Source organism: Epinephelus moara, chromosome 19 (assembly GCF_006386435.1).
Source record: "Epinephelus moara isolate mb chromosome 19, YSFRI_EMoa_1.0, whole genome shotgun sequence".
NCBI lineage: Eukaryota > Metazoa > Chordata > Actinopteri > Perciformes > Serranidae > Epinephelus > Epinephelus moara.
In genome coordinates, this window is record NC_065524.1 from 31305017 (window position 1) to 31317657 (window position 12641).

General features: G+C 40.6%; 2 protein-coding genes across 2 annotated transcripts; both read left to right on the forward strand.

The window, feature by feature from the left end:
- Positions 1-3974: 3974 nt before the first annotated feature.
- LOC126406336 (uncharacterized) lies at positions 3975-6555 on the forward strand. Its single transcript, XM_050070543.1, has 3 exons — positions 3975-4292; positions 4548-4805; positions 6077-6555. The coding sequence occupies exons 1-3, from the start codon at positions 4094-4096 to the stop codon at positions 6553-6555; spliced, it is 936 nt and encodes a 311-aa protein (XP_049926500.1). The 5' UTR covers positions 3975-4093.
- Positions 6556-8648: 2093 nt separating this feature from the next.
- On the forward strand, positions 8649-11156 carry LOC126406505 (zinc finger protein 239-like). Its single transcript, XM_050070810.1, has 2 exons — positions 8649-8989; positions 9369-11156. The coding sequence occupies exons 1-2, from the start codon at positions 8791-8793 to the stop codon at positions 10316-10318; spliced, it is 1149 nt and encodes a 382-aa protein (XP_049926767.1). The 5' UTR covers positions 8649-8790; the 3' UTR covers positions 10319-11156.
- Positions 11157-12641: the final 1485 nt, after the last annotated feature.

Genomic DNA, 12641 nt, shown 5'->3' on the forward strand with positions numbered 1-12641 from the left:
TCAGCAACAATACTCAGGTAGGCTGTGGTGTTTAAACCATGCTCAGTTGGTACTAAGGGGCCCAAAGTGTGCCAAGAAAATATCCCCCACACCATTACACCACCACCAGCAGCCTGAACCGTTGATACAAGGCAGGATGGATCCATGCTTTCATGTTGTTTACACCAAATTCTGACCCTACCATCTGAATGTGGCAGCAGAAATCCAGACTCATCAGACCAGGCAACGTTTTTCCAATCTTCTATTGTCCAGTTTTGGTGAGCCTGTGTGAACTGTAGCCTCAGTTTCCTGTTGTTAGCTGACAGGAGTGGCACCTGGTGTGGTCTTCTGCTGCTGTAGCCCATCTGCTTCAAGGTTGGACGTGTTGTTGGTTCAGAGATGGTCTTCTGCAGACTTTGGTTGTAACCAGTGGTTATTTGAGTTACTGTTGCCTTTCTGCCACCTTGAACCAGTCTGGCCATTGTCCTCTGACCTCTGGCATCAACAACCATGCCACGTTCAAAGTCACTTAAATCACCTCTCTGATTGGCTGATTAGCTATTTGTGTCAACAAGCAGTTGAACAGGTGTACCTAATAAAGTGGCCGGTGAGTGTAAATGAAAAAATGTGAAGCACAAAACAATTTGTTTTTATTGAGTCGAATAGTATATTTACATGTAAGGTAAACTAATATAATTAATAGCTATTTTTTTTATTTTCTTTTAGGTAGTGGATGAAGCCAGTGGCAGTATTCAATTTTCTTTTGAAGTGTCCATTTAACATTTGACCTCTAGGGGGCAGTGATACACCAGCATTGATGCATTGAACCTGCTCCAAATAAAATGAGACAAGAAGAGTTATATAACAGTGATGAATCAGAATAAGTAGGCTATAGGGTACGTAGCATAGCAGGTTATGTTCATATGCTGTTTCAGCTCCAATAACTTGGCTTCTCCCAACGGGCCCTGAACGCAACACAGAATTTCTTCATCTTGGGATCTCGCATCTGAACGGAGCCTGTGCCAGCCTGCTGTCCCTTCTCCCTCTCACCTATTCCAGACGCTCCGGGTGTTTGTCACTAACCGGATGAGATTTGGGGTCTGGTGGAGAAAACGGTAGCAGATTACCAGGACGACATTTCCCTGTAAAAGAGAGAAATCCCGCAGCTGCGCAGAGAGCTGGACGAGAGGAGACCCGAGAGGAGTGCTGTTGCAGGTCTGCAGGTCTGTACAGGTATGCCTACCTGTGTGCACCTGTATATCTGCGTGTAGTGGAAAGTAACGACCTACATACATTTACTCGTTCTTTACTTTAGTGCAAATCTGAGGTACTTGTACTTTACTCCAGTATTTCCTTTTTATAATTATATATGTAGCCATAGGTGTCACCCTGACCTCCAAATTCCCCAGATCACAATCTGATCAAGCATCCGTGGGACTAGCTGGTACCCAACCTCACAACCCTCAGTACTCAAAGGATCTGCTGCCAACGCCCTGGTGCCAGACTCCACAGGACACCCTTAGAGGTCCTGTGTCCATGCCTTGACTGGTCAGAGCCAAGTCCAATTCAAGGAACTCCCACCATGGATCAGGGGCAGGGGCGTACATATAGAAAGTGCAGGCAATGTGGTTGCACTGGGGCCCCTGAGGTGGGGGTATGTGCATGATAGTGTGCACTAGGGCCCGTCATAATAGCGTGCACTGGGGCCTATCATAAATACCTTGCACCACTGATCAGGGGTAAAAATGGGGGAAAAATATCAATTTCTATCAACTAGAGAAGTATCAACGGGGCACATGGGTGGTAGATCAGACAATAACCAGTCCAAGTCTGTTATCCAAACTGGAAATATCTTCATAACCTTAGAGAAATATCAATAATTCAAAAGATTTGTTGTTTCAGAACTCAAAAGTTGAGCTTTTATCGAATATACTTCCCCAGCAGGCTTAAGACTCTCAATAAGAACAGACAGGCAGTCAGAAAACAAAGACTGACTGACAGGAATGAGACCTATTCGTATTCCAGAGCTTGAGTAAATCACACAATCTGAGTGAGTAAATGTTGTTTCATGTTTAACAGATGGCCCTGGAGTGTCAGCCGAGATGTTTCCCTCTCAGCAGGAGTGGAATCCCAACATGGAGCCGCGGCAGAGCCAAGATCAATTATTCCAGCAGATCAAAGAGGAAGAAACGAAGCTCACAGCGACGCTGGAGGCTGCTCCCTCCAACTGTGTGAATCAACTTTACAGTGAGACAGAAGGAAGCGCCAACTGTCAGGCCTCTTCATCTCACTGCTCTGCTGCTGCACATGTAAATAAAGAAGAAGAGATAGACAGGACTCCAGCTCATGAAGCCTCCGTCAGGCTGCTGCTGTTTCTCCAGAGCACCTCAGCTCACAGGGAAGGCCTAGTGCAACATCTGTGGAAATATACTTGAGACCAAAGGAAGTTTATCTGATCATTTCAAGTTCTGTCACATCTGCTGTGCTTGCTTTATGAATGATGTCGACCTCATAAGACATATGGGTGAGAGCCATGCTGGAGAGAAGCCTTTTAAGTGCAACAAATGTGGAAAGGCATACCTGCGAAGAGACTAGAGGAGAAAAAAATTAAAGCTGCACACTGTCTAACTGGCAAAAATAATGATTTTAATGCTGCAACATTGCGGCCTGAAATGTTGCTGGAGTTTTTCCACAAGTTGGGGATATAATTTAAAATTGGGGCTGTGTTATTTATGATTATTTGACTGCTTCATTTTAAGCAAATGTTGTTTATGTTCTTTTCGTTGATGGTGAAGAAGCAAATAAACCTCCCACCATGCAATTGGTGTTAACATGTAGCCTATCATTTGTTCAGATGGTTTACAGACAGGCTGTAACATCACTACAGTTACATACAACTGAGGTGTGTCTTCAAAAGGTATATGTGAACTGAATGTAGTGTCATTGTTATTAGAATGAAATCTAATTTCCATTTTCATTCATTATTGATATCCAGGTTTATTTCCTTTGTTGTTTTGACCTGTTAGGTACTTCATTATCCTTCAGTGCCTTGCTTGGATGACAAATTCACAGTTGATCAACATGGGAAAACCAGTGTTTCAGATGTTTGCCTGTTTTGCCTGTCTCCAGAGAGCTTAGGCTGAGCCAGGTATGTTATTGAGCTTTACAAAGAACCATATATCCTCCTGAGACCCTGTGTCATCATATGAGGACATCAGGTTTACTTGACCTTCAACACTTGATACTTCTTACTACTTAATGTAGACCTGTTGTCCTTGTTTGTGGACATTTTTTGTGCCATCTAGTGGTAGTGAGAGCACAATACACTAATCCATGCTAAAACAAGATGGCAGCCATCTCTGCCAAGTCAGTCTGCAGCTGATCCTGACACAAAAGTTGACAAGGTCCAAAACCTGATCACATTCTATGGCTGAAACTTGTTTGTTTATGATTAATAATGGTTGTAGTTCAATATAGCAACAAATCAATTTTTGATCAATTTTAGCAACGGTTACAAACTAAGACTCTTGATTACGAGGTAGTCATTTGACATTTGGACTTAATTATCGTCTCGTTTGAGGACATTGGGACTTAATTATATTTTGTTTTTTATACTTATTGGGTCCCACTGATCCCAAATAGTTAGGAGAAAATAAAAATGCATACCAAACAGAAGTTCGGGTCTCAGGAGAATATTCACGGTGCAAGTGATAAGAAACCAGCTGTATTCCCATTGTTGTCATTCAGTGTTTTACAGTTGTTCTGAGGGTTTAAAGTTAATACATTGCTCAGAAAATATCAATTAATTATTACAAAGAAGGAAATAAAACCTACATGTCGTTTTTTTGCACCATGTCTTTATAAAATAAAGGTAAGACAGTCCAGCCCATTCGTTCTGTCCTGTAGAGGATTACCTAGAGTCATCCATGGCGACAGGGGGCGCTGTGGAAACATAGCCCTGTGCGTCATCACGTTGAACCGGAAGTATTAACTAAAGTTGCCCATTTAATTTACGTTGGTGAATTATGCCGCTCTCAATTCCCCCAAAGTTAATTTCTTAATTTTGAAGTTAGTGTACCAAACATTTACCGGCAACATAAACCGGTTTTCCATCATGTCGGAGATGCAACTGCTCAGACTGCTGGTCAACGAGCGACTGGCAGCGGCTGCCGAGGAAATCTTTGGACTCGTTGAGAGGACGATTGAGGAGTATCAGGATGAAGCTGTCCGCTCCAACAGAGAAGTCATCCAGCTGAGACAGCAGATCGAGCAGCTGACAGTTTTAAAACCTGAAGTAGTATTATTCAGAGCAGGTTTGTGTCATCATGGCTGTATGTAAGCTATGTAAGCTAACCGTTTAGCATCGCACGAGAACATACAGCACATAACCGTTGATTTGAGCAAACACTGGAAGCAGTAGTAGGCGTTTAGCATGTCCTCTTTGGTTTTAATTTAGTGGCACATTAAAGACACCTGACCAAAGCACATCTTGCACTTGCACGAAGATCTTTGTGTTACATTACTTGTCTATTAAACAGGTTATATCATGTGTCCTCTCTGTCTTCTAGACACTCAGCTGGCCTCTGAGAAACTGCCTCCTTCACTGCAGCAATATGACAACAAGATGGAAGAGACCCCCTCTCTGAATGAAACAGAGTTTCAAAAGCACCCACAGGTCAAAGAGGAGCAGGTGGATCAGTATATCAGTCCAGACGATGAGGCTGATACTTCTGAGGATGCTGACCTCTGTAGAGAAATCAACCAACTGAAACAGCAGATCGAGCAGCTGACTGCTTTAAAATGTGAAGGAACACTATTCAGAGCAGGTGTGTGTCATCTGTAAATGTAGCAGCTGTCTGGTTGCTTTGTAGCTGTATAGAGTTGCAAGGACAGGAGCTAGCATTGCTAGGTAGTAGCAGAAGAAGGTAGTTAGCATCGTACACTTCCACAAAGATATTTTTTGACTGATGGAAAAAGTATTCAGATCTCTTATTAAAATAAAAGTAGCAACACTACATTGTTAAAATACTCTGTAACAAGTAATATAGTATCAAAACTAAAAGTACTCATTATGCAAAATGACCCATTTCAGAATAATATGTATCATATTGCTGGATTATAATTATTGATGCATTGCTGTGTTCATCACTTTAATGTTGCAGCTGGTAAAGATGGAGCTCATTTTAAGTAGTTTATATACTGCTGGGTAGTTTAACCTGTAATAATATGTCATTATTTTTTTTATCATAGCTCATCATAGCATCAAACATAGCCCGTCTCTGCCCATCACTCTCCCCCTCTGCTGCCGAAAGTATCATCCACACCTTCATCACATCCAGAATTGACTACTGTAACAGCATTCCTTATGGTACATCATCCAAAGTCCTAAATAAACTCCAATACATCACCTCTGTCCTGCAGAACATCCACTGGCTCCCTGTCCCACAACACATCCAATTCAAAATCCTTCTCCTCACTCATAAAGCCCTCCATAACCAGCCCCCACCTCACCAACCTGCTCCACCGCCACACTGCTTCCCTCAGTCTGATGCCAACCTCCTGACTCCACCACTCAGGACCATACACCAAACCTGGGGCGACAGTCTTCTCCATAGCCACCCCCTCCCTCTGAAACTCTTCCCAGACACATTTGAGACGCATCCAACTCTCCTAAATCACATCATTTATCAAAATGGCTTTTATGTGTGAATGATGTCGTGTGTATTTTACAGTATTCTATTTTATGATCGCTTTTAACTAATTTAAAATGTCTTTGAGTACCATGAAACCATAAAATGGAAATACTCAAGTACAAGTACCTGAAAATTGTCCTAAAGTACAGTACATGTGTAAATGTACTAAGTAACATTACACAACTGATAACCCATATTGTAATTCCAGACTTAATTTCACAAATTCAAAAATGTTCTTTTTGCTGGAGAAAATTGTGCAAATTCATCAACATGAATTAAACTGTAATGGCACATTGAAAACACATGACTAAAACACATCTTGCTTCTACTTGTACAAACATACTTGTGTTAGGTTTTACTGGGTCATTCACCAGGTAACAGCATGTGTCTTCTTTGTCTTCTAGACACCCGGGCAGTCTCTGAGGAGATCATGCCTTCACAGCAGCCAAACCAGCTTCCTACTGTGGAGGAAAAAGAGACTTATGATTCTCAGCAAGTCAGAGAGGAGCAGGTGGATCAGTGCATCAGTCCAGACATGGAGGCTGATACTCCCAATGTTACTGAAGTCAGATATCCTACATCAGAACCAACCATTAACTGTGAGCTGCTCCCGTCTTCCATGGATGTAACTGTGAGCTTAAACAAAAGCGTAGACAACAGCTGGAACCAAAGAGGAATTTCACCATGGCCTCCTCAGCATCACAGTGTTGCACTTTTCATTGGACTGGAGCAGCCTCCAAGAGGAGAAAGATCTTGCCGTTTTTGTGGCAAACATTTCACGAAGGACTCTTATCTTATAAGGCATGTAGACACGAGTCACAACGGGCACAAAGCCTTTAAATGCCTATGTAGACACGAGTCACAACGGGCACAAAGCCTTTAAATGCCTGGAGTGCAACAAGGAGTTTGAACAAAGGTATTACCTTGTTATGCATACAAGAATTCACACGGGTGAAAAACCCTTTAGGTGTGATTACTGTGACAGAACATTCAGTCAGAACTCAAGTCGTCTTGTTCACATGAGAAGGCACACTGGAGAGAAGCCATATTTTTGTAACAAATGTGGCAAAAGCTTTGCCCAAAGCAATCATCTCAGAATCTGCAAAACGAGGAATGAGTGCAACATCACACCGGAAGAAATGAATATATCTGAGGATCACAAAGACAGGAATGCTTTTAAATGCTCTGAATGCAACAAGGAGTTTAAAATGAGGCAACAGCTTGTTCTGCATATGAGAGTCCACACCGGTGAAAAACCCTACAGCTGTGACTTTTGTGGCAAAAGTTTCACTCAGAGCTCTAACTGCATTGTTCACATGAGAAAGCACACTGGAGAGAAGCCCTATTTTTGTAAGAAATGTGGGAGGAGTTACACTTACAGCCAGCACGAAAAATACTGCAAGGGCACACAAAATGAAAGCACAAACAAATCTGTTCGCTGCACAACATGTGGCAAAGACCTTCACACAGAGTCAAATCTGAAGCTGCATATGGAGGTTCACAAGTCATGGAGGCGACACATCATTGAGAAACGGCAAGGACAAGAGTAACAAGAGAAAAAACGTCAAGGTCAGTCAGTCAGTCAGTCCATTTTTGATAAAATGTGCAGTCCAGTATTAAGGAATGACCTGCTCCAGCTACAGCCTCTCACAGACGCAATATATTTGTTTAAGCGTTGCTGAATAAGAAACTATTCACCAGTTTGTTTTGATACAATTCAAAGTTTTGGCTGTGTTAGTTATGATTTGACTGTTTAATATTGAGCAAATGGTTTTTGGAGATGCAAATTAACCGTTCCAGATGATCTTCACTCCATGCTTTGTTCAACCAATTGCTGTTAACATGTAACTGGTGTTCAGATGGTTGTAACATCACTGCAGTTACATATAACTGAGATTGTGTCTTCAAAAGTTGCATTTGGATCTGTTTCATTTTTTCAGCACAGAAAGCAAAGTGATTATCAACATCCAGGTTTATTTCTTAAGTTGATTTGACCTGGTAGGTACTAAAGTATCCTTTAGAGCAGGGGTGTCAAACTCTCTGTAGTTCATGGGCCACATACAGCCCAATTGTTTCCTTTTTTGTGTTAAGAATTACAAGTAGATCCTGCAGACGTTCATCCTTTTACAAAACAGATGAACAGCCTGAGATGTCTGAAGAAAAATAAGTTTAATTCAACAGTATGTCTCAGTTCTTCCACGTTCAGTCAGTTTACTTCCCACTGTCATTACATGTGCATTTATCCACACACTTCCTGATACAGATTCTTTTGAACTGAAGCTGCTGGTTGACAATATTTTGCACATTGTTCAATATCTTTAAACATGGACACAGTAAGTATTCATTGTTATATCAAAGAACTGTATCCTAGTCAGGGTGGAAAAGCTTCTGAAGCAGAATTTTGCATAAATTATGCAACACATTGTTTAACTTGCTTTTGAAACCTGGCACCTCTAAGTCTAGTCATCTAGTGGGCTACATTGGACCCATTGGTCAGCTGGTTCTGGCCCACAGGCCGTATGTTTGACACCCCTGCTTTAGTGCCTCGCTTGTATAACAAGTTCAAAGATGTTCGACATGAGCAAATCAGTGTTTAAAGGGTTTATCAGTTTTTCCTTGTCTTTATCCAGCTTAGACTGGGCCAGGAATTGTTGCTGTTGTGGCCCTGTAAGCCCATTAAAGCATCAGATGTGTTACTGAGTTTCACAAATAACCACATCTTCACACAATGCAAATAATAAACTTGCAGTGAAACCAAACTGTGTTCCCTTTGTGCTCATTCAGTGTCTAACTTGTTCTGAGGGTTTTCAGTTTCATATTTTGCTCTTAAGATAACAGCGATTGTAAAGTGGACAAAATAAAACGCACGAGTTATTTTTCATAGTTTGTTGATAGTTATTTGTTGTCCACTAGTGGCAGCCGTGAGTCCTCCACGGGGGCAGGGGGCGCTGTTGCAAATTAAATCTACGTGATGACGTTGAACCGGAAGCTCTAACTAGCGTCAAATTTTCAGTTTATGTGAACGAATAATGTGAATTTTGGGTCCCCAAAGAGTTTAATTCTTTATTTTGAAGTGCCAAACTCCACATTTAGCGGTAATATTAGCCGGTCTTCCATCATGTCGGGGACAAAGCTGCTCAGACTGCTGGTCAACGAGCGACTGGCAGCGGCTGCCGAGGAAATCTTTGGACTCGTTGAGAGGACGATAGCGGACTATCAGGATGAAGCTGTCCGCTTCAAGAGAGAAGTCATCCAGCTGAGACAGCAGATCGAGCAGCTGACCGTTTTAAAACCTGAAGTTATGTTATTCAGAGCAGGTTTGTGTCATCGTGGATGTAGCCTTTAGCCACTTGCTATGTAAGCTAGCCGTTTAGCATTGCGAGGCTATTGATATTAGCAAACACAAGAACTAGTAGTAGGCATTTAGCTTTAGATTATCAGCCCATATTGTACTTCACAACTCTATGACAACCCCAACTTTTCCTCTTTGATTTTAGCTATGTAGCTGGAGGAAATCCTGCAACTTCATTAACACAAGTTAACCTGTAATAGCTGTGAAAACAAAGTTGATCCTCCACCTTTGGCACATTGAAAACACATGAATAAAACACATCTCACTTGCACTTGTACACAAATCTTTGTGCTTGATTTTACAAGATTATTTGCCAAGTTATATAATATGTCTTTGCGTTTTAGACACTCAGTCAGCCTCAGAGAAGATTTTGCCTTCACAACAGCCAGACCAGCTTCCCAATGTGGAGGAGAGCAACACCCATGATGACTCCCAGCAGGTCAAACAGGAGCAGGTGGATCAGTGCATCAGTCAAGACATGGAGGCTGATACTTGCAACGATTCTGAAGTCATATATCCCATATCAGAACCAAGCACTAACTGTGAGCTGCTCCCGTCTTCCACGGCTGTGACTGTGAGTGGAAATGAAAGCATAGATGACAAATGGAATGAAAAAGATGATTCGTGGTCGCCTTGTCAGAATCAGCAGGTGCATCATCACATCACCCCAGACTTGACGGATGATTCCTCTGACGATGTAAAAGTCAGAATTACGAAATCAGAAACAGCTGCTCAGTCTGATTGCCACCTGACCTCACCTGTCAGCAGTATAACGGTGACATTTACTGATGATGAATGGAATGGAAGTGACATTGCCTTAACGGAGCAGCAGCGGGAGCAAAAGACTTGTCGTTTCTGTGGCAAGTTTTTTAACAGGGACTCTGATCTGATCAGACACGTTGAAAATATTCACATGAGTACGAGGGCCTTTCAGTGCTCTGAATGTGACAAAGAGTTTGCTTGTAGGAGCCATCTGGATGCGCATGTAAGAATTCACACAGGTGAAAAGCCACACAAGTGTTCTTTCTGTAGTAAATCTTTCACTCAAAGGTCAAATCTCAACGTCCACGTTCGGCTGCACACTGGTGAAAAGCCGTATTTTTGCAAAGCGTGCGGCAAAAAGGTTGCCTATAGCTCTCACCTCAAAACGTGCGGTATGAAGGAGCTCAGAGGGAAGGACTCGTTTTGCTGTTTGGTTTGTGGTGAAGAGTTTCACACTGCTTCAAAACTGTGGGTCCACAAGAGGATCCATGAAGCCGGGAAACCCCACACTGTTTTCTCGCCTTTGGACTGATCACCGGACTGAATTGACATTTGTTTCCAGGGTATCTGCAGAACCTTTTAAAGGTCTCAACATTTCTTAAATTCAATTTTGTAAATACTCGGCCCTAAAAGTTATTAAATGATCTTAAATTTGAAATTCTGAGGTTTTTATTGCTACAAACATTTCATCTGATTTTATCCATCTTTTTTGTCAAAATAAAACATCTGGATCTGGGGAATTTGGAGGTCGGATTGATGCGTTGAGCTCTTTGTCACGTTTTTTGGAGCAGTTTTGGCAGTGTAGCATGGCGCATTGTTCTGCTTGGGAGGCCATTGCCATCAAATGGTATCCACATGACTGCCAAGAACCAAAAGTTTCTCAGCAGAGCATTGCATTGTAACAAGATGATCAATGTTATTCACTTCACCTGCCAGTGGTTTTGGTTAAAAGTTTGCTTGAAAAAGGTCATTAAAGCATTAGATTTAAGTGTCCAATACCTGAAGACACCCTGGTTTCACTTTATTCATTATTTCTTAATTTCTTAGTTAATATTTCTAAACAAGTTTTTAAAAAATGAAGGTGCCGAATCAGAGGTTTGGAGCAAAAAGACAAACAATTACAGCCATTTTAGAAATTGCCTCTGTTTAAGACCTCAGCCTTTTCAGTCCACTTTTGTTGAGATCTCTGAGCACTTTAAGCCTTACCTGTTTTCAGTCCTGTTACTGCTCATATTTATTTTGCACCTCTTTGTTAATGAAATAAACTATTTTTCCTATTTTGTAATGACAAAGACCCTTTTGTGATACTTGTAGACTAACCTAACGTGGTAGTAAACCTCTTACAATAAAAACCATGTATCCAGCACAAAGTCTGAAAATGTAACACCTTAATTTTGGATCCGTGTTCATCTTGCTTATTTGCTTACTTATGACTGTCATTTATAACATTGCCAACTACTTCCTGCACCCCAAACAGGATACATATCAGACTGGGGAGGAGTCTGTGATATTCCACGATCACTGCAGACAACAGGCAGCCACATCGATCTCTTATCTACTCTCTCTTACACTAAAAATAACCATAGAGAAGTCACTTGAATTAATAGCAGCACTGAATCTGGAACAAACTTAATGTCTATTTCCAAATGTTACATTACATTTTAGTATTTGACTAAATGTAATGTAATACTCCTACTGTTAGTAGTGCCTACAGCCATGAAAAGTCACAGCTATAAAAGCAGTGGTGGAGAAAGTTCTCATATCTTTTACATAAAGGGAACTACGCCCATTTTCAGAATTCAAACATGTTATTCCTATGATTTAAGACCATCCCAAAATATTAGTAACATATTTAAAACTCTCTCCCAAATCCAAAAATTAGAGTGCTAAAACTCAAACGTGTGATGTCATCCCCTTTGAATAAAAGAAGTAAAAATACTCTGTTACAAGTAAAAGTTTAATCAAGATTTTACTTACGTAAAAGTACACAGGGGAGCAGCAAAATGTACTTTAAAGTATAAAAGTGAAGGTACCAATTGGGTTGGGTGGTCCCTTTCGTGTATAGTATATAACTGGAATATTACTGATGCTTAAACACATAAGCAGCATTATAAAGTCACAGCTGTATAGCACATTTTATACACCAGGGTAATTCAAAGTGATTTAAAGATCAATAAAATATAAAACGTAATAAAGGATGCAGATTTGCAATAAAAGAGTAGAGACAAAAAAATATATATAAAAGGTCAAATTAATTACTAAATGGTTTACAATTTTTAAAAAAAATCATTAAAAATAGCAAAAGTGCAGACAAGAGATGCAAAGATAAAAAGATAATTTAAAATTATTTAAGACTGAGTTTAAAAATGAGGTTGCAGTTATTACAGGGTAGAGTAGGCAGTGTAAAAAAGTTTTGTAGATTCGGGGCTGGGAGGTTAGTCCAGGTTTGTGCTGCATGATAACCAAACACTGCTTCATCATGTTTACATTGGTTTATATAATTTAATGAATGACTTTATTTCGAACCACAAAAAAAAGACATAATACAAAACAAACAAGACAAAGATAACAGTGTCCGAAAAGGAGTAAGGAGAAGTCAAACTTAATTGTCCCTACCACTTTCTTACATTTCTTCTTTTAACTCGTGTTATTTCAACAAATTCCCAAATTTATTTACAACTAATATACAACTATCCCCAGTCTATTTACCACACAATTAATAAATAAGTAATAAACCCAGTTTATTTACAGTCCAGGGACCACCAGTGTTACAAAATAAATATGCACTTCCGCAACACAACCTTTCCTTATTTATACATCTGCCAGAAATATCTTAATTGATTTATATTTGTGGT